At 48.2% G+C, this 27,209-nt stretch overlaps 1 protein-coding gene across 1 annotated transcript in view; it reads right to left on the bottom strand.

Moving 5' to 3' along the window:
• LOC135824414 (uncharacterized) overlaps positions 1 to 27,209 on the bottom strand; it is a 43,252-nt gene that overhangs the window by 6,254 nt on the left and 9,789 nt on the right. The window contains exons 4-12 of the mRNA XM_065337148.1: positions 20,881 to 21,150; positions 15,911 to 15,982; positions 14,996 to 15,268; positions 13,654 to 13,725; positions 12,793 to 13,065; positions 12,026 to 12,097; positions 11,079 to 11,351; positions 9,825 to 9,992; positions 4,041 to 4,208 (exon numbers count right to left, since the gene is read on the bottom strand). Of these exons, the coding sequence (XP_065193220.1) occupies positions 4,041 to 4,208; positions 9,825 to 9,992; positions 11,079 to 11,351; positions 12,026 to 12,097; positions 12,793 to 13,065; positions 13,654 to 13,725; positions 14,996 to 15,268; positions 15,911 to 15,982; positions 20,881 to 21,150 (1,641 nt within the window). The remainder of the gene's footprint in view (positions 1 to 4,040; positions 4,209 to 9,824; positions 9,993 to 11,078; positions 11,352 to 12,025; positions 12,098 to 12,792; positions 13,066 to 13,653; positions 13,726 to 14,995; positions 15,269 to 15,910; positions 15,983 to 20,880; positions 21,151 to 27,209) is intronic.

Genomic DNA, 27,209 nt, shown 5'->3' with positions numbered 1-27,209 from the left:
GACGGTCGTTGGTGGGCTGTATTCAATCTGAAATCCCTCAACCAGCATGTATAGACAGAGTATTTCAAGATGGAGTCACTCCATCATGCCGCCGATCTTCTCCAGCAAGGTTACTTCATGTGCAAGCTGGACCTCAAGGATGCGTTCCATTCTGTCCGCATCCACCCGTATAGCCGAAGATGGCTCCGTTTTCGCTGGCGGGAAGAGACATGGCAATACCGATGCTTGCCGTTCGGGCTCTCGGATGCCCCCCGCACTTTCACCAAGATCCTGGCACCGGTGGCAGCATTTCTCAGATCTCTGGGAATCCTCCTAGTGGTGTATCTGGACGACTGGTTGTTCATAGCTGCCACAGCAGAGGCAGCCAAGCAATCGGTGAACGCAGCAGCATTTCTAGTGGAGCACCTGGGCTTCATCATCTCCAGGGACAAATCGATCCTGACGCCAGTGCAATCTCTGGAGTTCCTCGGCATAACAGTCAACTCGCTGTCCATGGAGTTTCACCTTCCAGATCGGAAGTACGAGGGCATACGCAAGGACTGTCGCCAAATGCTGAACAAAGGCACTGCCAGGCTCTCGGCACTACGGCATTTGCTAGGGAAGATGCAAGACGCGACAAAGGCGGTACCACTAGCGCAAGCGAGGTCCCGGAAGTTGCAGTTTGTTCAGAACCAGATAACGGACGAACAGGAGATCATTGCCTTACTGGACGATGCCCAAGACGACCTCTCATGGTGGATTCACCTGACTCCAGCACAACGGTGCAGGCCAGTTCAGATCGCACCGCCCTCCCTGACTCTGACCACCGATGCATCCAACCATGGTTGGGGTGCGACGTGCAACGGCCAGGTCACAGGCGGCCCTTGGACAATCCACGACGATCGGCACATCAACTGGAAAGAGTTGAAAGCGGTCTTTCTGGGGCTGAAGACGCTGTGTCCCGACCTGACAGATCAAACGCTCCGTCTGGAGATCGACAACATCACGGCCGTAGCGTATATCAATCGGCAAGGGGGCACACACTCGTTCCTGGTGTGCAAGTTGGCGAGGGAGATCTGGGATTGGGCGTATGCTTGTCGGCTGTTCCTGGTTGCAGTGCATGTGCCGGGTGCCAGCAACACGACCGCAGATTACCTCTCCCGTCATCTACTGGTGGACAGCAGCGATTGAAAGCTGGACAGCGACCTGTTTCACTTGATTGTGACGCACGAGGGTACACTTCTCTGCGATTTGTTCGCATCGAGACACAACAGCCAACTTCCCCAGTATGTCAGCTGGTATCCGGACCCGGACGCAGTAGCAGTGGATGCGCTTTCGCTGCCCAGCCACATGTGGGAGGACGGCTATCTCTTTCCCCCGATAGCATTAGTCAGCCATTGTCTCCAGTTCATCCAGTACCACCAAATTGCCAATGCCGTACTAGTAGCACCAGCATGGATGGGTCAGGCCTATTATCCTCAGCTGTTGTCCATGTTACGGAGCCACCCGTGGCGGCTGCCGGAGATACAGGATCCCGTGTTGGGTCCATTCGGCGAATCACATCCGATGGAGGCCAACCGGCTGCAACTAGCCGTCTGGCCACTATACGGGAGGCCGCACGAAGTCGCGGCCTTTCAGCACACGCTTCCCGTCTAAGGGTTTCATTGTGGCGCTCATCAACCCAGTCCAGCTATGAGTCGGCCTGGAACATCTGGATTCGCTGGTGTCAGCGGGAATCACTTGATCCCTTGGAAGCTGATGAAGTGCGGGTAGCCAACTTTCTAGCTTCCCAATTCGAGAGCGGCAAGCAGTATCGAACACTGAATGTCTATCGTTCAGCACTTTTGTCCACGTTACCGGTACGTGCAGATGAGTTGCCCATTGGCCAGTCCCCTACAGTTGGGCGCGTCATGGCCGGTGTCTATAACGAGCGCCCTCCGCAACTGCGCTACAGTGAGACCTGGTGTGTTGCATCTGTCCTGCAATACCTTGCCAGTCTTGATAATCAATCTGTCTCGCTTGGCCAGCTGTCTGAGAAGCTGGTGATGCTCATCGCCCTGGCCAGAGCCCCAGGAGTCTCGACGTTGCATGCACTCTCCATGCAGAGTATGCGTAGGAAGCCGGATGGCGTGCAGTTCATCTTGACACGCCCCACTAAGAGTTTGTTTGTTTGTAAATTTGCGCTGCCTCAGTTTTCACAGGCGTCTACACTGTGCCCAGTGGTCTGTCTGGATGAGTATTTGTCCCGCACTATTTCTTTGCTGTCAGCTGCTGACACTGGGCTCTTTGTATCAACTCGCCCTCCTCATCAGGTTTTCAGCTCTGCTACGCTTGCTCGCTGGCTAAAGACCGTGCTGAAGGAAGCTGGCATCTCGAGCACATTTACAGCGCATTCAACTTGTGGTGCTTCCACAACGGCGGCTACCGTGGCTGGTGTCACGATGGCTGAGGTACTCGCCGCAGCTGATTGGAGTGGTCAGCATACTTTCATTGAGCACTATTATCGTCCCAGTTCACAGCTGTTCACGGATGCTGTCCTCTCGTCTGGCAATGAGATAACCTCTCATCAGGACTCTCGTCAATCATGACTCTGTTCACTCTAGCTCTCTCTCTGGCTCACTTTCGTGCAATATTTGCTCTGCGGACAACTTTGGCTCAGTTGTCGCGCTTTCCTCTGCTTTGGTCTTTATGCAAGTTTGGACCATTCCTGGTATGACCCGTTCCTTTTTCCATTAGGGTCCTGTGTAGTTACTGTAACTAGTATATAAATATAGCACTGTCTTGTAGACTTGTTGTCTGTTGTACCTAATGGCCAACGCAGGTTGGGTTCCATCAGGCTTGTGCTCTGGGTATATCACTTTGAACATCACACTGTCACATTCGAAGCCGGAGCTCCGAAGTGTAATTGAAGATTCCGCAAGGACTGCTTGCAGTCTGATGTGGAATCTGAGTTACACGAGGAGTGGAGGCAGAGAATGTGACAGTGTGTTCCCTCCCAGTTGTCAGTGATGTCTGTGAATAGACTTATGCCCTCCCCCCACACTGTCACATACATGTAAGTCAAGAGCTCCGAAAAAGGCCAAAGAAGGTCTGGAGTTCGGGAGTAATATGGTGGCGGAGTTTGAAAATTTTCTTTGAATGGGTTTAGGAGCGAATTAGGCCAAACACACTGTCACATTCTCTGCCTCCACTCCTTGTGTAACTCAGATTCCACATCAGACTGCAAGCAGTCCTTGCAGAATCTTCAATTGCAACAGCAGCAATAGAAGGTGAGGCAATTGATCTGTTCTCCTGGTGAGGTACTGGCTTGACAGGATAGTCTGCAACAGCTTTTGATGGATAACCATCATAACAGCAATTGCATATTGTAACGGAGCCAAACAGAGCAAATGGGTTCAAATGCGCCTTGTTGCACTTTGTAGAGATTGACGGAATTATTTCCAAACATCAGTAACATAGCTTGACAAACGTTTCACACAACCCTGGTGTATCGTGTTTGGAAATCGGCCGCTGTTGACAAAAGTTAGGGCAGTTTGTACAGTGATGTCTGCACTTCACACTATAGCGTGGGCAGTGGAGCGAGACATCTCGTCATCCGCAGTTCAGGTACACTTTACACATTTACACACCGAGATATATCGTCATTTGCACTGGAAGGGTGTGTGGTTTCGTCAGTGTAAGCCAGCTTGGTATAGGCAAAAATAAGCATGTAGCAGCACTGCAGGTATATTCAGAAGTTCAAACATTGTTCATTTTGTGTTATTGTGTATGTTTGATAAGAAAGACCAGGATTCCGAAAGAATTATTGTGCACCAGGATGCGGAGTGGCCTTGACACTGCCTACATGCTACCATTCTAATGAACTATCCGTATTGTTGGCACCTGAAATCCGACCCCTAGTTTTCATGCTCGAGTGCACAACCCATTATGCATGCAGCAGTCTGTGTCTGGTGGTGTGAAATTCAACATGTACACATAATTGGGAATTGCAATACAGGCACACCGCTCCAGGGACGGATTTCAGTTGCCAGCCCTATACTAGTGTTAGCAGCAGCACTTACCTTCACAAAGCGGTAATGAAGTGAGATTCCCATGAACTGTGCAAGTTGATGTGGTATCACCCTTTAGCAAAAAGCCCTCATTGCATGAAAAGGAAACATTGCTTCCCCTCCGGATCATGGTGCTATCAGCAGTGCCGTTACCAACAGAAGGTACAGCACAGTTTATAGCTGTACACAGAATGAGAGCAACACGAAAATAAGCTTTCACTGCTGGCCTAGTTTCCCCTTGCTGGCTAAGCTATCCGCGCACATACCGTAAAGTACCGCCAGAGCGCCCCACCATCTCGTCCTTTCGTGGCCGCCTTGTGGAGGTGGATTCCTGTCTGTAGGTCATACGACACGGACCTTGTACAAACATTGCACATTGTGCAGTCAATCCGTACCCAGTTTACCTTCGAGCTCCACATAAAAGCACACCAAGTGTGACCTTAGTACACGAAGGTTCTCACATCGTACAAACTTAGTAGCATTCTGCCATACGGTTTTCTTCCCTTGGCTGTAAAATCAAGGTGGGGCGCTCTCTCGAGACGGGGCGCTCTGGCGGTACTTTACGGTACATGTACTTTCAGTTTGAACCCTGCATGCAAGTCGCGGAGCAAAAGCTTCCGCCATTTTTGATTACGTTTATGGATTTCCATGATCTACGGCTTCTTGGAAAGGCCTGAGCCAAGCGAAGAGTCCTTGGTAGTTCTCAGCTTCATAGGCATGCGAGGGTCACTTCTATGTGCTCTAGAAGATGCCTTTACGTGTCTCATAATCGCTAAAAAACTTCATAATACATTTTTGTTCACCATCTCGCTCAAACTAAACCAAACTTCACGACTTCACCTGAAATCCGACCCCTAGTTTTCATGCTTGAGTGCACAACCGATTATGCACATAGCAGTCTGTGTCTGGCAGTGTGAAATACAACATGTACACATAATTGGGAATCGCAATACAAGCACACCGTGTAGTACCGTAGCCCACGCTTGCCAGAGCAACTGCTTGGTTCCAGAAGATCTGTATTCTGATTCTGCATGATGCGACACTCGGCTTATAACACAATACGGAATGTGCCAAACTCTACATTATAGTATGATGGCGGTAATGCTATAACCTATACTCTACAACATAACACTGACCACTATGATAGCACTAATCCCAGCACTACATTACTCCCTCTCAATGAAGAAGAGATAAGCAGAAAGACTAGAAGTATAAGCGAAGAACACAATGAAGGTTGAGCAGAACTTAAGTAACGCAATGTGGTAAATATCAAAGCTCATACAATGTCTAGCGCAGACTGTCCGAATACAGACGGGCCTTCTCTGTCAGCTTGATCTGCCGTCCGGAGCGGGTGACTGCCCCATCTATGAAACGGCGGTCCCCGCTGCTGGATGCCACGGGTTCGCACTCAGCAGTGGTCTGTTTGGTCGCCGACCGTTCGGATGTATCTTGGAGCTCAGGATTCTGGGTGACACAAGACTGATGCGACGCCGGGGGTGAATCCACTGGATGCGGAGGGGTCAACACCGACCTCTGCGCAGAAGACGTATCCTGTCTCGACTCAGGTGATAATGGCATAGGCGGACACTCGACGGGTTTGTGAGGGCTAACGTACTCGCGGACATGCTGCCGGTTTCGGAGTAGGTATCGGGAGCCATCCGTTACTCCAACCTGACGACCGTGCTGACTCACCACCGTCCACGGCCTTGCCGTGTCGCAGTAGCCATCCTGCACCACAACCTTCGTGCCAGGCCTTAGGTTAGGTAGCATGTGTACACCTCGTTGAGAATCGTGATCGTTGGCCATGCCTGCTTTAGCCTTCAACTGATGCTGTGGATTGACGATCATAGGGTCTATACGAGCTGGGATTCTTGTTCGCAGCTGCCGAGAGAACAGTGCTGCGCTCGGTGATGTGCCCAACATCCTGTCACGCGAGCTGCGGATATCAAACAGCACTTGGTTGAGCCGGCGTCGGAATGGGAGGTGTGCTTTCAAAGCAGCCAATCTCTCCCTCACCACCCTGTGTAGTCGCTCCACCATGCCGTTCGAGCGGGCGTACCATGGGCTGGAGCGAACATGGGAAATGCAAAGGCGACTGAGGAAAGTCTCCATCTCCCCGGAGACGAACTGCGGCCCATTGTCGGAAACAAGGGTATCGGGTATGCCAAAAGTAGCAAAAATGTCCTCAAGCTCTTCGATGACTGCAGCAGAGGTAGTCGAGCGTAGTATCTTGAGGAGAGGATACCGAGACCCGTAGTCGATGACCGAAAGAATAGAATATCCGTCAATTGTCACGATGTCGATTGCCAGTTTGTTCCAGACGCCAACAATCTCTGTCGGTAGAATCTCCTGCGGACTGTTTGCGCGCCTTCTCCAGCACTCAGAGCAACGCTCCACGAAGATTCCTGCGTCTCCGGTCATCCCTGGCCACCAGACTCTCTGGCGAAGAGTATCTAAGAACGCCTCTTGCCGTGGATGCCCCTCGTGAGCCAGTGTCATAATTGCTGATCGCACTCCTTCCGGAATCACGAACCGCCCGCCCATCATCAAGATGCCGTTGACCACAGTCAACTGATCTCGGATGAGGTAGTACTGCTGCTCGCACGACGAGAGATCATGCCATGAATTAGTCAGCACGCGTTGGGTTACTTTGCTTGCGACTGGGTCATCTCGAGCAGCACAGCGAATGTCGTCGAGACTGACCGGGGCTGCCTCAAGCACTAGACCAACATACTCATGTAGAGAACGCGATTCTGCAGGCGAAGCATCCGTTGTTGGAACTGGGGCTCTGGACAGCGCATCAGTGCAGAATAGCTCCTTACCCGGCACGTGCTTCAGGGTATAATCGTGAGGCATAAGAGCCACCAACCACCGTTGGAGTCGAGGGGGAACTTCGTCAAATGGTTTCTGGACAATCGGAATTAAAGGCTTGCGGTCGGTGTGTACCTGCACGTGGAGACCCAGGACATACTGACGAAACCGCGTCAGCGCAAACACTACCCCGAGCATCTCCCTCTCCATTTGAGAGTACAGTGACTCGACGTCTGTGAGTGTGCGGCTGGCACATGTTATCGGCAGCCATTGACCTGACTCGCTCTGCTGCCATAATATCGCCCCAAGGCCGGTGGGTGAAGCGTCACAGCTGATGGCTGTTGCTACGTCCATAGATGGCTGGAAATAAGCGAGCGTCTGTAGGGAGGAGACCACTGCTTCTTTGGCGGCTGCGAATGCGCTCAACAGGCTCTCATCCACAGTGAATGGCTCACGCTTCATCAGCCGACGCAGAGGGTCTGTGGCACCCGTCAGACAAGGCACGAATTTTCCGAGGTAGGTGACCATACCCAGGAAGCGCTGAGCATCTGCCACTGTCTTTGGCGGTGCCATCTCGGAAATAGCGCTGAGCTTGCTGCTATTGGCTTGAACTCCGTCTTTGGTTAGCAGCTGCATGTGTCCGAGGTACTTCACCTGATCCTTGCCGATGTTACACTTGTCCCAGTTCAGTTTGAGGTTCGCTGCCCTCAAACGCTCTAGAACACTCACTAGACGAGCATCATGTTCCACTTGATTCTTGCCAAAGATCGAGATGTCGTCTATATAGACAGTAATACCGGGTAAACCAGCCAAGATGTCAGAAACAACACGTTGAAAAATTTCAGGAGCGCAAGGGATGCCAAATAGCAACCTCTAAAATCGGTATAAGCCGCAATGCGAAGCAAAGGTTGTGAAGAATCAGGATTCTTCCTCTAATACCAATTGATGAAAACCAGATTCCGCATCCAAGACTGAGAAGACCTGCGCGCCTGCTAGCTCTCCCGTGATCTCATCTACAGTAGGTAAGCAGTGCCGCTCCCTAATGATAGATTTGTTCAATTGCCGATAATCTACGCATAATCGGAGTGAACTATTCGACTTACGCACAGGGACGACAGGCGACACCCAGGGTGACGCCTCTTTCACTGGTTCAATAATGTCCGCATTCACTAATCGCGTCAGCTCCTTTTCGATGTCAGCCTTGGCGCTCAGCGGCTGAACGGTGGACGACGAGCTGGCTGCGCCACAGGCCGTGCTTTCTGGTCAACGGTGATGGACGCGGGAGCAGTGTCCACCAGCCATGCCGTGTCTGCCAGGTGGGTGTTCACCAGCAGCTCCAGTTGTGCGATAACATCCTGGCCAAACTGTACAGTTCGCCGGTCTGCCGGTACAACGAAACATTCGCATTGGATTGACCTTTCCCCGACGGCAACATCGACATCCGCCATGCCAAGCGTCTTGACTTCGCCGCCATTGTACGTGCGCAGCTTACTATCACTGCAGCGAGTGGGCTGTACCACATCATCTGTCAGGATTGTCCGTGTTGCGCCGGTATCGAGAAGTCCCTCGCACGGCCTGACATTCACCATGAGCGTCATAGTGAATTGACCACTGGCTGCCTTGTCGCTGCAAGCGTAAATCGAATCGTACACAATTCGCGCGGCTTCACTGTCCTCATCCTGCACCGCATGAGCTTTGCTGGAGAGGCAGACTGCTGCGAAATGACCTACTTTGCCACAGTCCCGACACCTAACAAGTGCAGCCGAGCAAAATTGCTTGCCTTTGGCATGTACACGACCACAGTATTTGCATCCTAGGCTCTTGGTGGACGTCTTCCCCATGGCGCGCCGGTCGCCACTTCCGATTCCACCCGAGACGCTGCCCAAAACTACAGCAGCCAATTCTGGTCCTCTAGGCGCTGATGTCTCCAAGCCTCCTGGACTCGTCCGACTTTCGTATAGCTTGCAGTCAGAGAAAGATGCTTCTAGGGTCACAGCCTTCGAAACGGCATCCGCTAGCGTCAGCTTTGTCTCCTTTAGCAGTTCCCGTCGCAGCTCCTGCAATCGCAACCCTGCAATCAGTTGGTCACGCACCTGTGTGTTGACGACCGAGTCCACGTCTGTCGCTGCAAAGTCACACCACTCCACCTTCTCGCGTAACCGACTAACAAAGGTGGAGACAGATTCATCTGGCGTCTGTTTAATCTGCCGAAACTTGTGCCTCTCAGACGTCGTGTTCCTGGATGGGCAAAAATGAGCACGGACTGCCTCTGTAAGGGCTTTGTATGTGTCTCCTGGGTCGTCGTGTGTTGCATCACTTGGAGCGGGAACAACCAGACCCATGACAATCTTCCTGATCCCAAGACCAGCCAGGTTCGTTGCAACCAACCTTCCGTCATTTTTCCTTTCTCTTTTTCTCTTGTATCTACTTTTTTCCACAATATCCTTTAACATGTTATTCACAGTGGGTCCAATGTTATTAGGCATTTTGCCTGTTTTGATTTCCACTATAAATAAAGTATACAACAACACAACATTCAACAAGAGACACTTCGTGTCTTCTGGAGTCGAAACTTGACAGATCTTCATGTAGTCGTTCACATCCTCCAGCCATAGGTCGAAGCCGGCACCCGTGTCTTGTCCGAAGTCAGGATGAAATTCCTTGGGTGGCCGGCCCTTTGCCATAGCGTCCAGATGCTTGACTGCCGGTTCACTGCGCCAATGTAGTACCGTAGCCCACGCTTGCCAGAGCAACTGCTTGGTTCCAGAAGATCTGTAATCTGATTCTACATGATGCGACACTCGGCTTATAACACGATACGGAATGTGCCAAACTCTACACTATAGTATGATGGCGGTAATGCTATAGCCTATACCCTACAACATAACACTGACCACTATGATAGCACTAGTCCCAGCACTACACACTGCCACAGGGACGGATTTCAGTTGCCAGCCCTATACTAGTGTTAGCAGCAGCACTTACCTTCACAGAGCGGTAATGATGTGAGATTCCCATGAACTGTGCAAGTTGATGTGACATCACCGACTAGCAAAAAGCCTTCATTGCATGAAAAGGAAACATTGCTTCCCCACCGGATCATGGTGCTATCAGCAGTGCCGTTACCAACAGAAGGTACAGCACAGTTTACAGCTGTACACAGAATGAGAGCGACACGAAAATAAGCTTTTAGGTAGGATACAGTGTACATTGGAAATTGTGGAACTAAAGTGACTTTTGCAGGTTCTGAGGGAGAAACTGGACGTATTGTTCAGGGAATGATTCAAAAGGCGGAGTCGACTGAACAACGATCTAAGAACGAAGTAATGAAGAGAATCGACAAGGAACTCGGCGATGAATTGGATGGCGAGATTGACGGAGGTGACGCGGACGGCAATGATGAGATTGATGATTATGGAAACGTCGAGACGGAGGAGCTGAATGAAGATGGTGATGATGTAGCATCCCTGACAGTGACTATTCCTCAACCTCAAATTTTGAAGACACGCAAACCCTTACTAAAGAAAATGAAGACCCTGTAGGCACGGTGACCAGGTGACTGGTGTACGCAGGAGCACGTGACCGCTTGTTCAACCATGTTCGATTGGGAATAAAGGAGGAATGCTGCATCGCAGCCTTTTCGGACCAAAACCAATCGACTCAGCGTCCAAAAGACTACAACATATGGGCCGATCGCGGTCATCCGTGCTTTTATAAGAACGAAATGGCGCTTTTAGTGACATTTTGCATACAAATCCCCATCTAGTAGGGCGCAGTCACCCAGTTTGGGTGGAAGTGCGCGAGTTCGATTGGGATTCAAGTAGGAAGGGAGCGTCTCAACTTTCTCGGACCAAGACCATTCGACTCAGCACCCCGAAGACTACAACTGGTGGAATTTTAATTTTTGCCTTAACTTCCCCTTTAAAGGGCAACGGTATCGATGTTTCAAGTAGGGTGCAGAAAAAAGAGAATTTGATATTGGTTTGAATGGCATATCTCTCGCTTCCGTATGATAAGCTAAACTTGCCAAATCGCCAATTGTATGCTCACGTTGCACTAGCGTTCATGCACCACTCCGATCGAACCGTTAAATAAATGAGTTGACGTGAGAAGTGCTGTACTTATTTGAGTGTGTTCAAGTTGCATGTAAATGAATTACCCCCATTAAAGCTGCATGAGGCGTCCTTCACAATTTTGAAGACACACAACCCTTACTAAAGAAAATGAAGACCGACTTACGTATTTCACACACAACATGCAAAAGCTGTGCTAGGCTCGCTTCTCGCGTGTTGGTGTTAAGTGCTACATTTCCTTTTGGCAATCCTACCCATGCAACGTTGTATAGGTTGGTTAAACCAACCGAGCACAAAGCGTGGAACGACGCTTCAGAGAGGATTGTACCATTGTACTTGCTACACAGTGCTTGAGCAGAAGTGTAATTCAATATGAGGCCAGGAGTTGATATTCTAGTTATGCTACCAGATGCTCTGCAAATTCTGTTGCCAATCAGCTCTGCAGTGACATAAACACACATGCGCACACACACACACACACACACACACACACACACACACACACACACACACACACACACACACACACACACAAACACACAAACACACACGAACACACACCCGCACACACACTCGCACAAACACACATACACACACCCCCCCCCACACACACACAACGAAACCAACAGGTAGCAGTCATATAATATTATTTATGGCAGCCAGTTGAACTCACTGTCATCGTGGTAAACGCCTTGGAGAAAAATTAAAATGAATGGCTAATGAAAATAGAATCTGATGCTTGTCTATGTGTAGAGGCCCTTAGAGACTTGTTTTTATTTGAGTAAGCGAGGGTCATTATTTCTTCACGATACACTGGGTATGGAACAGAAGTCATCGATGTGCTTAAAGACAGGCAAGGATAGTAAAACAGGTGTTTTGTTTAGTTTTATTTGCTGGCAGATACCAATGACAAGGAAGACCTAGATGACAAAGAAGACTGCGTGGTTCGGGGGCGGGGGGGGGGGGGGGGGGGGAAGAAAAGCAACGAGATGTTTTTTTCAAATCAGTTAGAGTATTTGAAAAGATCCTAGTGATTATCAATAATCCAGTCCCTGAATATGTTTGCTTGCCTCTGTGTGCTTCCGCACACTGGTTCTGCTGCACGGTGCTTACCATCATATCGACAAGAGATATCACTAGCCATTGGTTTAGGCTCCATTTGATCATTTTGTCGAGGAAGGCATGCTAAAAAATGGGCAAAGAATAGAAGAAGGTTGTTTATCCAATAATCAAATTTGTTAATTTTGACAGAATTCAGGATGTTTCAATTAGTGACGTTTTTTGCACTGAGTTTAATTTTAAGCTAGCAACGTGCAGGGAGCATGTAATCCAAGGGGAAATCCCGCAATCATTGCCAGTCACTGCGAAAAAGTTCTACTTTTCCCGCGACTGAAATGTAGAGCGAGATATCTCTGAAACGCGACATCGTAGCTCTTCGGCGATTGTTGCATAAGAAAACTGAGCTCTTCGGCTTCTTAAATATCCGTCAAGTTTTGATTGAGTTATGAGCGTTTTAGTCAATCAACGTTATACCAGATTTGAATGGAAGGGCTCCATAGGGGTTAAAGGGCAACGGTATGGACGTTTCAAGTAGGGTCCAGAATAAAGAGAATTTGATATTGGTTTGAATGGCATATCTCTCGCTTCCGTATGAAAAGCCAAACTTGCCAAATCGCCAATTGTATGATCACGTTGCCCTAGCGTTCATGCACAACGCCGATCGAACCGTTAAATAAATTAGTTGACGTGAAAAGTGCTGTACTTATTTGAGTGTGTACAAGTTGCCTGTAAATGAATTACTCTCATTGAAGCTGCACGAGGCGTCCTTCACAATTTTGAAGACACACAACCCTTACTAAAGAAAATGAAGACCGACTTACGTATTTCACACACAACATGGAAAAGCTGCGCTAGGCTCGCTTCTTGCGAGTTGGAGTTAAGTGCAACATTTCCTTTTGGCAATCCTACCCATGCAACGTTGTTAAAGTCTGTTAAACGAACCGAGCACAAAGCCTGGAACGACGCTTTAGAGAGGATTGTACCATTGTGCCTGCTACACAGTGCTTGAGCAGAAGTGTAATTCAATTTGAGGCCAGGAGCTGATATTCTAGTTATGCTACCAGATGCTCTGCAAATTCTGTTGCCAATCAGCTCTGCAGTGACATAAACACACATGCACACACACACACACACACACACACATACACACAAACACACACGAACACACATCCGAACAAGCACACACACGACGAAACCAACAGGTAGCAGTCATATAATATTATTTATGGCAGCCAGTTGAACTCACTGCCATCGCGGTAAACGCCTTGGAGAAAAATTAAAAAGAATGGCTAATGAAAATAGAATCTGATGCTTGTCTATGTATAGAGGCCCCTAGAGACATGTTTTTATTTGAGTGAGCGAGGGTCATTATTTCTTCAGGATACACTGGGTACGAAACAGAATTCATCATTGTGCATAAAGACAGGCAAGGATAGTAAAACAGGTGTTTTGTTTAGTTTTAGTTGCTGGCAGATACCAATGACAAGGAAGACCTAGATGACAAAGAAGACTGAGTGGTTCCGGGGCGGGGGGGGGGGGGGGGGGGAGAAAAGCAAAGAGACTTTTTTCAAATCAGTTAGAGTATTTGCAAAGATCCTAGTGATTATCAAGAATCCAGTCCCTGAAAATGTTTGCTTGCCTCTGTGTGCTTTCGCACACTGGTTCTGCTGCACGGTGCTTACCATCATATCGACAAGAGATATCACTAGCCATTGGTTTAGACTCCATTTGATCATTTTGTCGAGGAAGGCATGCTAAAAAATGGGCAAAGAATAGAAGAAGGTTGTTCATCCAATAATCGAATTTGTTATTTTTGACAGAAGTCAGGGTGTTTTAATAAGTAACATTTTTGCACGGAGTTCAATTTTAAGCTAGCCACGTGCAGGGAGCATGTAAATCATGGAGAAATCCCACAATCATGGCCAGTCACTGCGAAAAGTTCGACTTTTCCCGTGATTGAAATGTAGAGCGAGATATCTCTGAAACGCGACATCGTAGCTTCGGCGATTGTTGCATTAGAAAACTGAGCTCTTCGGCTTCTTAGAAATCCGTCCAGTTTTGATTGAGTTACGAGCATTTAATTTTAAGCTAGCCCCGTGCAGGGAGCATGTAATCCAAGGGGAAATCCCGCAATCATGGCCAGTCACTGCGAAAAAGTTCTACTTTTCCCGCGACTGAAATGTAGAGCGAGATATCTCTGAAACGCGACATCGTTGCTCTTCGGCGATTGTTGCATTAGAAAACTGAGCTCTTCGGCTTCTTAAAAATCCGTCCAGTTTTGATTGAGTTATGAGCGTTTTAGTCAATCAACGGTATACCAGATTTGAATGTAAGGGCTCCATAGGGGTTAAAGGACAACGGTATGGACGTTTCAAGTAGGGTCCAGAATAAAGAGAATTTGATATTGGTTTGAATGGTATATCTCTTGCTTCCGTATGATAAGCCAAACTTGCCAAATCGCCAATTGTATGCTCACGTTGCCCTGGCGTTCATGCACCACGCCGATCGAACCGTTAAATAAATTAGTTGACGTGAGAAGTGCTGTATTTATTTGAGTGTGTACAAGTTGCCTGTAAATGAATTACCCTCATTGAAGCTGCACGAGGCGTCCTTCACAATTTTGAAGACACACAACCCTAAGGCTGTCATCACACCATGGTACAAAGCGCTGCGTCTACGTCCACGTAAGGAGTTTTTGGTCGGTTGTCATGATGATCCGTATACGGGGTGAAAACGGGAGCAGAGGAAACGGGAGACGTGGACGTGGTATGGAGAGGGGGGGTATACGACTTTTTGTATGAACGTGCGTATCTCCCCCAGCCTTTTTCCGAGCGACCCTGTACTTCGATGTACGTGGGTTCAAATTTCTCCACAAAACCTGACTGCGTGTACGCGTCAAGTACTGTGCCTGTCTGATGACACGACCACCCGTTTTGGTTTTTTCACCATAGACGTAGACGTAAACGGGAGTCGGAGAACGTGGTGTGATGACGGCCTTACTAAAGAAAATGAAGACCGACTTACGTATTTCACACACAACACGCAAAAACTGAGCCAGGCCACTTTCCTGGCCGTTGGAGTTACGTGCTACATTTCCTTTTGGCAATCCTCTCCATGCAATTGCGTGTATGTTGGTTAAACCAACCGAGCACAAAGCGTGGAACGACGCTTCAGAGAGGATTCTACCATTGTGCCTGCTACACAGTGCTTGAGCAGAAGTGTAATTCAATTTGAGGCCAGGAATTGATATTCTAGTTATGCTACCAGATGCTCTGCAAATTCTGTTGCCAATAAGCTCTGCAGTGACATAAACACACATGCACACACACACACACACACACACACACACACACACACACACACACACACACACACACACACACACACAAACACACAAACACACACGAACACACACCCGCACAAACACACACACAACGAAACCAACAGGTAGCAGTCATATAATATTAATTATGGCAGTCAGTTTAACTCACTGCCATCGTGGTAAACGCCTTGGAGAAAAATTAAAAAGAATGGCTAATGAAAATAGAATCTGATGCTTGTCTATGTGTAGAGGCCCCTAGAGACTTGTTTTTATTTGAGTGAGCGAGGGTCATTATTTCTTCACGATACACTGGGTATGGAACAGAAGTCATCGATGTGCTTAAAGACAGGCAAGGATAGTAAAACAGGTTTTTAGTTTTGTTTTTGTTGCTGGCAGATAACAATGACAAGAAAGACGTAGATGACAAAAAAAACTGTGTGGTTCCAGGGGGGGGGGGGGATGGGGGTGGGGGGTGAAAAAGAAAAGCAGCGAGATGTTTTTTTCAAATCAGTTAGAGTATTTGAAAAGATCCTACGGATTATCAAGAATCCAGTCCCTGAATATGTTTGCTTGCCTCTGTGTGCTTCCGCACACTGGTTCTGCTGCACGGTGCTTACCATCGTATCGACAAGAGATATCACTAGCCGTTGGTTTAGACTCCATTTGATCACTTTGTCGAGGAAGGCATGCTAAAAAAATGGGCAAAGAATAGAAGTAGGTTGTTTATCCAATAATCAAATTTGTTATTTTTGACAGAATTCATGGTGTTTCAATAAGTGACATTTTTGCACTGAGTTTAATTTTAAGCTAGCCATGTGCAGGGAGCATGTAATTCAAGGAGAAATCCCGAAATCATGGCCAGTCACTGCGAAAAAGTTCGACTTTTCCCGTGACTGAAATGTAGAGCGAGATATTTCTGAAACGCGACATCGTAGGTCTTCGGCGATTGTTGCATTAGAAAGCTGAGCTCTTCGGCTTCTTAGAAATCCGTCCAGTTTTGAGTGAGTTACGAGCGTTTTAGTCAATCGACGGTATACCAGATTTGAATGTAAGGGCTCCATAGGGGTTAAAGGGCAACGGTATCGACGTTTCAAGTAGGGTCCTGAATAAAGAGAATTTGATATTGGTTTGAATGGCATATATCTCGCTTCCGTATGATAAGCCAAGCTTGCCAAATCGCCAATTGTATGCTCACGTTGCCGTAGCGTTCATGCACCCCGCCAATTGTTAAACCCTCATTCATGTTGACTTGTTTCGTACATTCCCAGTATATTGGGGTCCGTTCGGACCCCAACCGTATTTCGCTGAGTATCCATGAGCTCAGACCTATTTAAGAGTTTTTTTTCTTGTGTTCCTCTTCACGTACATCACTGCTGAAAACTAACTACGTTTTTCAGCAGAAAGGTGGAGTATGACGTGAAGGAGACACGAAACCAGCAATTGAGTCTTTCCGATTATATCGCGGAAAAGTGGTGGAATGTGGAACAACACGAATAATGTTTGTGTTGGCACACACAGATGTTTTCTTCTCTGACACACATTCACGAACTGCGTTGTTTTTATGGAACTGGAACTAGATATTTGGGCAACTGCTGCTCAAACAGGCTAGATAAATGGACACGAATGCGGATTCCATTCGCACCCCGGATACGTATGTTTGATTCTCCAAATAGTTTGAAGAATATACTGGGTTGTATAGTCCCTTATGAAGCTCTTGTAGACCATTCACGAGGCGGAAGCAAAATATTCCCCTGGACTCCCGACATATGGCAGATTGTACAGAACAATGCCGTGTGCTCAACGATTGATGAAAACGTAATATGCAAGGAAGGACCTGACCTTGTTTGTGGTCACAGTGGGCACCTTCGGCGACTGCCTTGTCCTGGAGCAGCACCAGGTGAAGAAAGTTCTGGAAATCTAAGCAATATCAAAGCTCCCTGGCTTTCGTGACATGTGTCAACGCGACACTGAATACGAGCATTCACAAAATCGGTATCGAGCTGCCCCAAGAAAATGAGATGCCTGGATGCCTTCTCATTGGTGATGCAGGCAGGCTTGTTGGACAACCCGATGATATATCCTGCAGGCTACATCTTATGGGTAGAAAAATTGCCCCGGGAGGCACCGTTGAGTCTTTCGCTTTGAGGTGTATGTTGTACACAATTTGTCGAGGTTATCTTAGGCACTCCTGCTGTTCAAGTGGAAGAGGATTTCAGGGTTCTGATTTGGTCCCAAAATATCCATGTTAGAATGAATTGAGGAGAGCTAAGCCATAGGTGATCAACAACATACCACCTATTGTACCTGACTACGATATAGGTTTCTGGGGTCCAAACGGACCCCATGCATGATTTCCGAAATAAAATTTAAACCAATCAAGAACTTCTAACACAGACAATTTGATTTTCTCTCATATAGTTTTTGAGGAATACCTGTAATTTCATCCTGATATCATGAAAGAAAATAAAGATATACCAAAAACCAGACCCCTGGGGTCCGTTTGGAGCCCACAACCTCGGAATGAGGATTAAGTTGCCCGGTACAGTCAAATCTGCCGTTAGCGACCTCTGCTGTAGGCGACCATCTACCGTTAGCGACCGATTTTCCGTGCACCGACGGTTTCACATACAAACTGATCTGTCCAGAGCGACCATCTGCTTTGCGCGACCAGCGACCGCGATTTTCATGCACGGTGGCTGCATTCAAATCTGCTGTAAGCGACCGCGACCCAGGTTCAGTAAGGACTTAGGTGCGAAATTGTACTTACCAGTGCGCTGTCAACTGCAAAGTGTGAAAATGCGCTGTCTTGCAAGTGCGATCGACTGGCGCCTGGCCTGTACCAAGGCATGTGTACTGAGGCTGTGCTGTAGCTCTCAAGTCCAGGCAGTGTCGATCTACTGCCGTGTCGCATACGCATACTATGGGTATGGTCGTCGTTGAATATCCAATAAAATGATATAAAAAATCACATTATTCTCGTCGATTTGAGTACATGAAAGCATATACCTGGTATGCCGGATTTACCATACATCTGCCGTAAGAGACCATCTGCCGTAAGCGACCGCTTTTTCTTGCACCAAGGGGCGGTCGCTTACGACAGATTTGACTGTATTTTGAAAAGTCGAATATGATGGATAAGACAGCACATCATGATTCGTGGTCTTTCTAGGAGAGGTCTGGTCGAGGGTAACATAATACATTATAAAGAGCGATCCTAGAAAGGGACTCGGGCATATGATGAAGAACCTTAACCCTTTGCGTGCTGAGTACGAGTTAACTCGCGCTTTATGCATGACCTGATTCCCTAAGTAAAGTACATTATCGTGTCCGTTCCCGAAGGGACAAAGGCCGCTAACAACCGACAAACCCTAGGGGCAGATGCAGCGCCTAACGGTGGGGCTGAGTGGATACGTCTCACAACCACTGGCACAAGTGCCGAAAACGACCCCATTAGCTGCATCCATGTACCCCTTGTGCCTGGCCACAAGTTCCCAGTTGACACAGTGGGTTGGTCGAAGACCATGATTGAGATACGAGAGGTACCTGGTTAAGTCCTGCCTGGGAGCGGTTTTTCCAGCCGTGCTGCTACACTGATCCACTACGTACGAGTAAACTAGCAAAAAAAATGTGCGATATATCGCAAAACAAAACAAATGCTCTATATATCGCAGTGCATAGACCAGTGTACAAACTTTCGTAACTTCGTCAAACATAAATGCATCGCGACATTCAATCCACCGTTGGAAAGTAGTTGACCTCATCTTTCCGGGGTATAACGTTCTTCGCGATAGGAAGAGAATTCTTTGAGCGGCAACAAGATGAACACGGAAATAACGGGACAAAGGGAACGTGACTTTTTTTGTTCCTGACTTCGTTTTTGAGGAGCGTGCCAGGGTATTTCCCATTGGCACGGCGCATGCGTGATGGACATCCACTGAAGCTCATCAATCTCAGCTTTGCATCGCAGTTTTAATTGTGAAAATAGGAGGATATCAGTTCGAAAGGCTTTTCTCTTGCTTGCATACGAGCGGCAACAACATGAACACGGAAATCACGGGCCAAAGGGAACGCGGATTTTTTGTTCATGACTTCGTTTTTTGAGAAGCGTGCCAGGGTATTCCCCTTTGGCACGGCGCATACATGATCGACATCCACTGAAGCGCGTGGATCTCAGCTTTGCAGCGCAGTTTGACTTGAGAAAATCGGAGGATATCAGTTCGAAAGGCGTTTCTCTTGCTTGCATACGATCAGTCAAACTCGCCAAATCGCCAATGGTATGCTGACGTTGCCATAGCGACAGATGCAGTGATGACATACTTTCGGCTTAGCTCCCCCAGATTGCAGGTCGATCCCTGCAGAATTTAGTCATTTTTAATTGGTCTATTGTATTCACAAAGTGAAAGAAGGGCTGTGTTCAATGCTGTTAGTGAACTGTTTGTCAGGCCATGGTCACCTGAGCTCGATTCCGCCATTCAGCCAAAAAATCACTTGTGTACGTCACTATTACCATGGAAATGGCTGAACGGCGACTTTCTGCCGTTTTTCTGCTTGTTTGAGCCACAGCTTTTACAAGCTGCTGAAGGGCGGAATTAAAAAAAGATTTTGAGATCACTTGGAGCACACAATGTAGTGGACATGAGGCCGAGGAACTGATATCGATGTTCTCTCTTGTTTCTATGTGTATACCTTCGCCTTGGCTGTGGTTTTGACAGTATCTGTCTATCCAACAGTTCAGTTTGATTTTCTCCAAGGACCATGGATCCCTGGACTGCAACTCTAGAGGGTAGATTGGTGGAGCTATGGTTCGAGGCAAAAACAAGGCCCCAAAGCCACAACTGAATTCCCGAAGAAAGGTACGAAGAAGAGAATTGATTGCGACAGATTTGAAGAACAGCATTGGCGGAGCAGAAAGCTCAACATCAGGAAACAAAATCACATGAATCATCGCGTCCATGCAAACCGAACAAATAATGGCGATTTTTCGTGACTTTACCGTACACAGTGAAGTGATGCGAAATTATAAAATTGAAAAAGGGTCCAAAAAAGGTACCTCAACTGGGGTTCAAACCGCGCAATGTACTGTCTCAGGCGGAGTCAAATGGCCTGGATTTTCATGGTTTTCCTAATTCAGTACTAGAAAACTTGGCCGAAATCCTATTCTTGTTAGGCCTTGTTTTTGGGAGAAATACACGTGAGAAACACAATGGGAAGAGGATTCCACAAGGGATTGCAGAACACGAATTCTAAGAAAACTGAAAGATTAACCCATTTATGGCCATAACCTAGAAGTCCATCTTTTTATGAATCGACTATAGGCCTCAAGTGTATTCTTTTTATGCGCTTCTTCTTCAAATTTTCAGTATTTCACAATCTGCTTTTATGAGGGAGCGCATTCAATCGTGATTTTCAGGCCAAAGAACTGATGTGCAGCACATGGGTTTTTCGATGGTAGGTGAACTGTGTCAAATTTAACGGATTCATCCTATTTACGGTAAAGGGTTTTAAAACCACATTATCAGCTTTTTTTTAAGCTGGCTTGTGTAAGGAAAAGAAGTCTCTCTTCTAAAGAGATTGAAGGTGGACTTACGAAATTCGCACACTACGAGGAAATGGCGAGACAGGTCTACTCTGATACCAAATGTAGTCAACGCTGTGATATTCTTGTCAGGTAATCCTCTCCACGCCACTCTGATAGCGTCTGTCAAGCCATTTGCGCATCCATCCCGGAACGACGTTTCAGAGAGAATCGTGCCATTGTGACGGCTGCACAGTGCTTGCCCTGAAGTGTAACTCAATCGGCGGTCAGTGGTTCTTGTTATGGTCATTGTTGTCCCGCAAACTCTTTCGCCCGTCAGCCCTTCAATAATAAAAAAGAGATCAGGAACAAACACAGACCATGAGAACAAAGACCTTGTGTGCAAGGATCCTGCAAAACCACCTGCTCGTGCGTGGGTGTGTGTGGGGGGGGGGGGGTGGGGGGAGTGGCCATGGCTGATTACACTTGCGACAAGCACTCGAAAATCAAACCTTTGACGCTCTCTATTCCTTTTCCAAGTCACGGAAGTCAACTCTCAACTTTCAAACTGGGAACAATGCATAAGCATGGTCCTTTTCCGCTGCTCCACAAGCGCAGGAAATGTTCACCAAAGGCCGCACAGCAGGATCCATTCCGGCCAAACAGCTAAAATGCAAGTAAACCAGCAGTGCTTGGGTACATGATGACATCAGTCCAGTCATGCAATAAATAATCAATTTCAGCGTTTCTGCTGATTGTGAAAGGCACAGGCATGCAGGATCAACTCCTTTTGCTTTGCACCTGACTTAAAAGTGCATTGGGCTTGCACCCCATGACATGAGGCATACGATATCACCTTACACATTAAATTTTGTTCTGTGCTGGTGCACTCAGGCTTTACGGGGTCGGTTCAGCACTTTTTAAAATAACGGACATTTTCACACCAACTCCACCCAACAGCTTCCCCTTTCACAAAACGCTTCGCGCTTTCTTTTTGTGCGCCTTGCGAAAAACAGAGCGCAACACCGCGTGCACAGCGTAGGATGTTGGAGCCTTCTCGATGCAAAGTACCAAACCTCAAGGGCACATGATCTGGACCTGATGGTGATCCGAATTGAGATTACATGAGAGACTCGAATCAGGAAGGATCCCTCTCCTTTCTTCTTTGAAAACGACCAGTTCGGCGCAACTCTCTAAAACAGGATTGCTCTACTTTTGGGCAAAAGCTTGTTTATTTTAGCTGATCCCAGCTCATGTATTAGCTAGCTGTGCAGTAAAACCCTAGCTGCATCTCATGTTTGGCATTTAAGTGGTCTTTGTAAAAATAAAAATAAAAACGAGAGAGCTTGGAAGCTCAGGGCCCTACGCTATGCTTTTTTGCCTTGATGACCTAGACAAAAAAAAAGCATAGGGATGTTATAAATTCTTTAAAAAATTCCTTTTTTTAAGACATAACCTGGGATTCGAACCCGCACTATCGCGCCCTGCATGCATCCCCCGGTCTTTAAAAAATTCCTTTTTTTTAAAGACATAACCTGGGATTCGAACCCGCACTATCGCGCCCTACATGCATTCCCCCATACACTTTGCATTCATACCCATTCTTCCAAGTTGCTTCACGTTATGATCTTGCATTTGAAAGCCCTATTTGAATATGCATTGTGGCCAGCCGTCTTTGATGGTACGGTACGGTAGGGATAGGTACGGGACAGGTACGATCGAGGGTAATACGACACCGTCTCCCGTACCGTACCATCAAACACAGCTGGCCACATACAGCTGCGCAATATTCAAATGGGGCTTTCAAACGCAAGATCATAACGTGAAGCAACTTGGAGGAATGGGTATGAATGCGAAGTGTATGGGGGAATGCATGTAGGGCGATAGTGCGGGTTCGAATCCCAGGATATGCCTGAAAAAATAGGAGAATTGAAAAATTTATAACATCCCTATGATTTTTTGCCGTTAGATACGGGATAGCGCCAGGCGTGACACAAACAAACAAACAAACAAACACACAAACAAATACCAAATTAAAGCTGTGTGGACCCTGGCTAGCGCCAGACGTTACTGAAGTAACGTCTTCTGCATAGCTACGGGAATAAACCTGGTTTAACCTCTTTAGCACGACGCTACCTGAACGCGCCCCACGTCAACACCTGTAAAAGTCGCATTTTCCCATGAAAGTACTAGCTGCTCAAGGATCGATAACTTTACCTTCCCTTGGACGAATTCCATGATCTTGAGCTTTCTGGAAAGGTCTTGAGACGAAGGCCCAGAGCGAAACCAACACCCCGTGCTACAGTCTGGCAAACTTCATCAACGCGCTCGACAGACTTGAGCACGGCCAAGACTAACCGAGCTCAACTATTCAGCTGCCATTTCGGTCTCCTTGCTCGTATCGAGCTCAATGTTTTTGTAAGGACTCATGGGATCCATTTGAATCTTGTTTCCATGGCAGCCGGTAGCGCAAAAATGATCCACGATGGAAAATATGCTGTCAGCAGACTGCTAAATAAATAGAGTTGAAATTTTCCGTGTCTAGTCGCATATCTCAACTCCCGTTAGTCGTATTGCTTCGGCGATTGTATGTATCGCCAGCTGAGAGTTTTCTCTTGCAGATACATGTTTCGATTGTGAGAATCGACCAAGTATTGAGTGAGTTACGATAGTTTGAACAAGTCACTATGGACTTAACACGGACCCCACGACTATGAAATGCAGGTTTCAAATCTTTATTCTCACGATAGCCAGTGCACTAGTGGCCAATAGGCCTCCGCGGAATATGCTCGTATTTTTACCGATAATTCTTTTGAGCATTGCTCAAAATTTTGACCGATTATTCCCGTTAATTCCACCAATAATTCTCACAATAATTCTTTTTTTCTTCCCCTTTTTGCAGATATCGTACCGCGTACGGGTTTTTGCCACTTGTACGGGCAAAAAATCACGGTTCGCGTGAAACTCGGCTGGAAGCTTTTTTTTCTTTCTTTTTTGAAATACCAGGCGATCAACTTACTTCAGGATCATGAGCATTTTTTCGCTTTTGGTACAAATCAGGGTGTTATAAATGGAAAAAAAAATTGAAAAAAGGGGGGCATTGCTCAAATTTTACCGATTATTCCACAAAAATTGCCAATAATTCCCGTTTTAAAAATCACACCGATAATTCCCGAAATTATGCCGGCACATACACACACACTCCTCCTGAGAGCACAATCGTATCGCAGCTCGGAAATTCAAAAAATGCCTCCATCCCAGCGCAGAGTGATTTACTTTCTAATTTCGAAGAGGACAACAAAGACAGTGGAGTATGGGAACTTGTTTGTGAACGAAAGCCTGTCGGAAGGAAGTGTGTGATGTTCGTTGGCAATCTTCCCTGCAGTGCAGTACCTGAAAATATTGCTAAGTTTGTGACCATCAGAGCAAGTGAAGCCAAAGTGAACGTCAAGATCTACGAATGCAAAATTTTCAAAAAGGAAAGGTCCTCCTCGGCACGCCTTGTTCTGGATGCTAAGAGTGCAGTACGAGTGAATTCGAGAGAGTTCTGGCCTAGACCTCTGTACTCACGTCTATGGAATTTCGACAAGTATGATTTTACTTCCCCACAATCCCGATCACCTGCGGGTGATGATGAGGCAATGGATCTGTTAAGTGGCCTACTGCCAAATATCCGTACTGAGACACGCCCAGCTGATGAATCGTCTGGTGCCATCAAGGGATCATCTATCAACTCGGAATGACCAGCACGAGCACGACCAACACGCTCCGACTGTACCTAACGAACGCCTTTGGCATAGCCTCCAAATTTGGTGACTTCCGCCATGCTCTCGCACTCCACTCTCCCGACATCGCTATCGTTACCGAAACCAAGCTCACGGTGGAAAAAATGTCACAAGCCGAGACTGCCATCCCTGGCTATGGCCCTCGAATGCGGTTGGATAGGACGGCTCAAGGAGGTGGTGTCGCTGTCTGGGTGCGCAACGACCTAGCGGCTATTGAGCTAGGCATGGTTCCCCGTGACAACCAGGAGATCATATGGTTCACCGTCCGTCTGCGATGTGGCCGAACAGCTGTTGTTGCTGCCCTGTACAGGCCTGGTAGTGCTCCGGAGGGTGACACCAGCCTCATGGAGTACCTTGATCGCACTCTCGATGCTGCCCGATGTCATGGTACCCAGTTGATCCTTGCTGGAGACTTCAACGTCCACAGCACCGACTGGCTTCATAGTACAAAGACAACACCTGCTGGCGAAGCAATGGAGGAGCTCAGTGCTGCTCATCACCTCACCCAACACGTGCTTGAGCCAACCAGGGGCAATAACACCCTGGACCTGGCCCTTTCCGACTTTGACACCCCGGTCATGTCTACTGTGCACCCACCTCTCGGCCGATCTGACCATGCCAGTGTGATTACCGACTTCCTGCGTGCTCCACCACACCGGGAGCCTCCAACCTCGAGGTGCGTGTGGCGCTATAATTTGGCTTACTGGCCACGTTTAAAGCACTTCTTCCGGCAAACAGACTGGTCCTCTATCATCACTGACAACATTGACCTGTCATGCGAGCGGCTGACTGGCAGGATCTCTGAGGGCATGACAACGTTCATCCCGTCCAAGAGCCTCAAGCTGCACAGTACCGACCCAGTGTGGTGGACACCAGAGTGCACCGAAGCCACCAAGAGGAAGCGAAATGCATGGAAGCGACTCCGTCTGCATCCAGCGGATGCACAACTCCAACTAGCTTATACCCAAGCCACAGCCACTGCCTCAGCATGCCTTCAGAGAGCTGAAGATACCCATACAGCAGCCATCCGTCGAAGGCTCGCAGCAGGTGGTTTATCCAGTCGTGAATGGTGGTCCACTGTCAAGCGTGCCGGTGGGTGTGGGCGTAGCCATGATATCCCTACCCTCAAGGAGGAAAACGGCGAGGAGCTAACCACCAGTAAGGACAAAGCAGAGAGCTTTGCCCGCTACTTTTCAGCGAAATGCAGCCTTGGTGATGACCTTGATGCCAGCAACCTCCCGTAAGTACGCCCGCGATCTGATGCTTGTCTGAGTACCATCCACTTTAGGCCACGAACGGTATGCCGTGAACTGAGGAAGATTGTCCCGTCCAAAGCCACTGGCTCGGATGGTGTACCAGGACGAGTGTTGAAGCAGTGCTGTGAGGAAATGTGCAGGCCTGTGGCCCAGCTCTTCAGCAAAGCATTCCGCCAAGGCCGGCAACCGTCACTGTGGAAGCTTGCCTCAGTTGTAACTGTGCACAAGAAGGGTTCGAAGTCCGCAATAAAGAACTACCGACCCATATCCCTGCTGCCAATACTGTCAAAGGTCATGGAAGCTATCATCAATCGTAGCCTTATGGGATTCCTTGAGCGGCGGCACATCCTCACCGCTAACCAGTACGGCTTCCGCTCCGGCCTGGGAACGCAGGACCTCCTTACCCTACTACACCATCGTTGGAGTACCGTGGCTGCAGGGGGCGGAGCTGTGCGGGTTGTTGCTGTGGATATTGCTGGAGCGTTCGATCGAGTCTCCCACCCAGGTGTGATCCACAAAGCCCAGCAGTACGGTGTATCCGGCATGCTCTTTGCATGGTTGAGGGACTACCTGCTGGACAGGCGCCTGAGTGTTGTCGTTGGTGGGCAGTCGTCCAGCCCACACCGCATCACAGCCGGCGTTCCGCAAGGTAGCTTGTTGGGACCGACACTGTTCCTCCTCTACACGAACGATGCCGATGACCACCTTCCACCAGGTGTAGATCTGGCCGCTTATGCCGACGACACAACGCTGTTTCAGTGCCTGTCCACCATGGATACCATTGACCACAGCTCGACAATCCTGCAAAATGCTCTCGATGCCCTTGTGGATTGGGGCACCAGCTGGAGAATTGCGTTCGAGCCAGCCAAGTCCCAGGCCATGACTATTGACCATCACCGCCCCGCCTGGGACCTCCCAGCAGTACAGTTTGCGGGTGTCCCCCTGAATGGAGAGAGTAACCTCAAGCTTCTTGGGGTAACCTTGGACAGCCAACTTTCCCACCGCAACCACCTCCGTACCATCGCCATCAGAGCACGCCAGCGTCTCGGGCTCCTGTGGAAGGCCTCGCCGCTCCTGGATTCTCGCAGCCGAGCTACAGTGTACCGTGGGTTTGTAGGCCCAGTAATGGAGTACTGCCCATTGGTCTGGATGGGCGCAGCAGATTGTCACTTGCAGCGACTTGACCAGACGCAGCGCTCAGCCCTTCACTTGATTGGCCCCGGCGCAATGCTGCAAAGCCTGTCTATCCGGCGCATGGTAGCTGCGTGTACGAGCTACTGTGCTCCAATCCTACCAGCCCACTTCGTCAGCTCTTGCCTCCCTCTCAAGCCCCCCGACCAGCCCATGCTCGACCCACTCG

This window comes from Sycon ciliatum, chromosome 9 (genome assembly GCF_964019385.1).
Source record: "Sycon ciliatum chromosome 9, ocSycCili1.1, whole genome shotgun sequence".
Lineage (NCBI taxonomy): Eukaryota > Metazoa > Porifera > Calcarea > Leucosolenida > Sycettidae > Sycon > Sycon ciliatum.
Note: the sequence above shows the minus strand (reverse complement) of the source record. Positions and strands in the feature narration are given on the sequence as shown.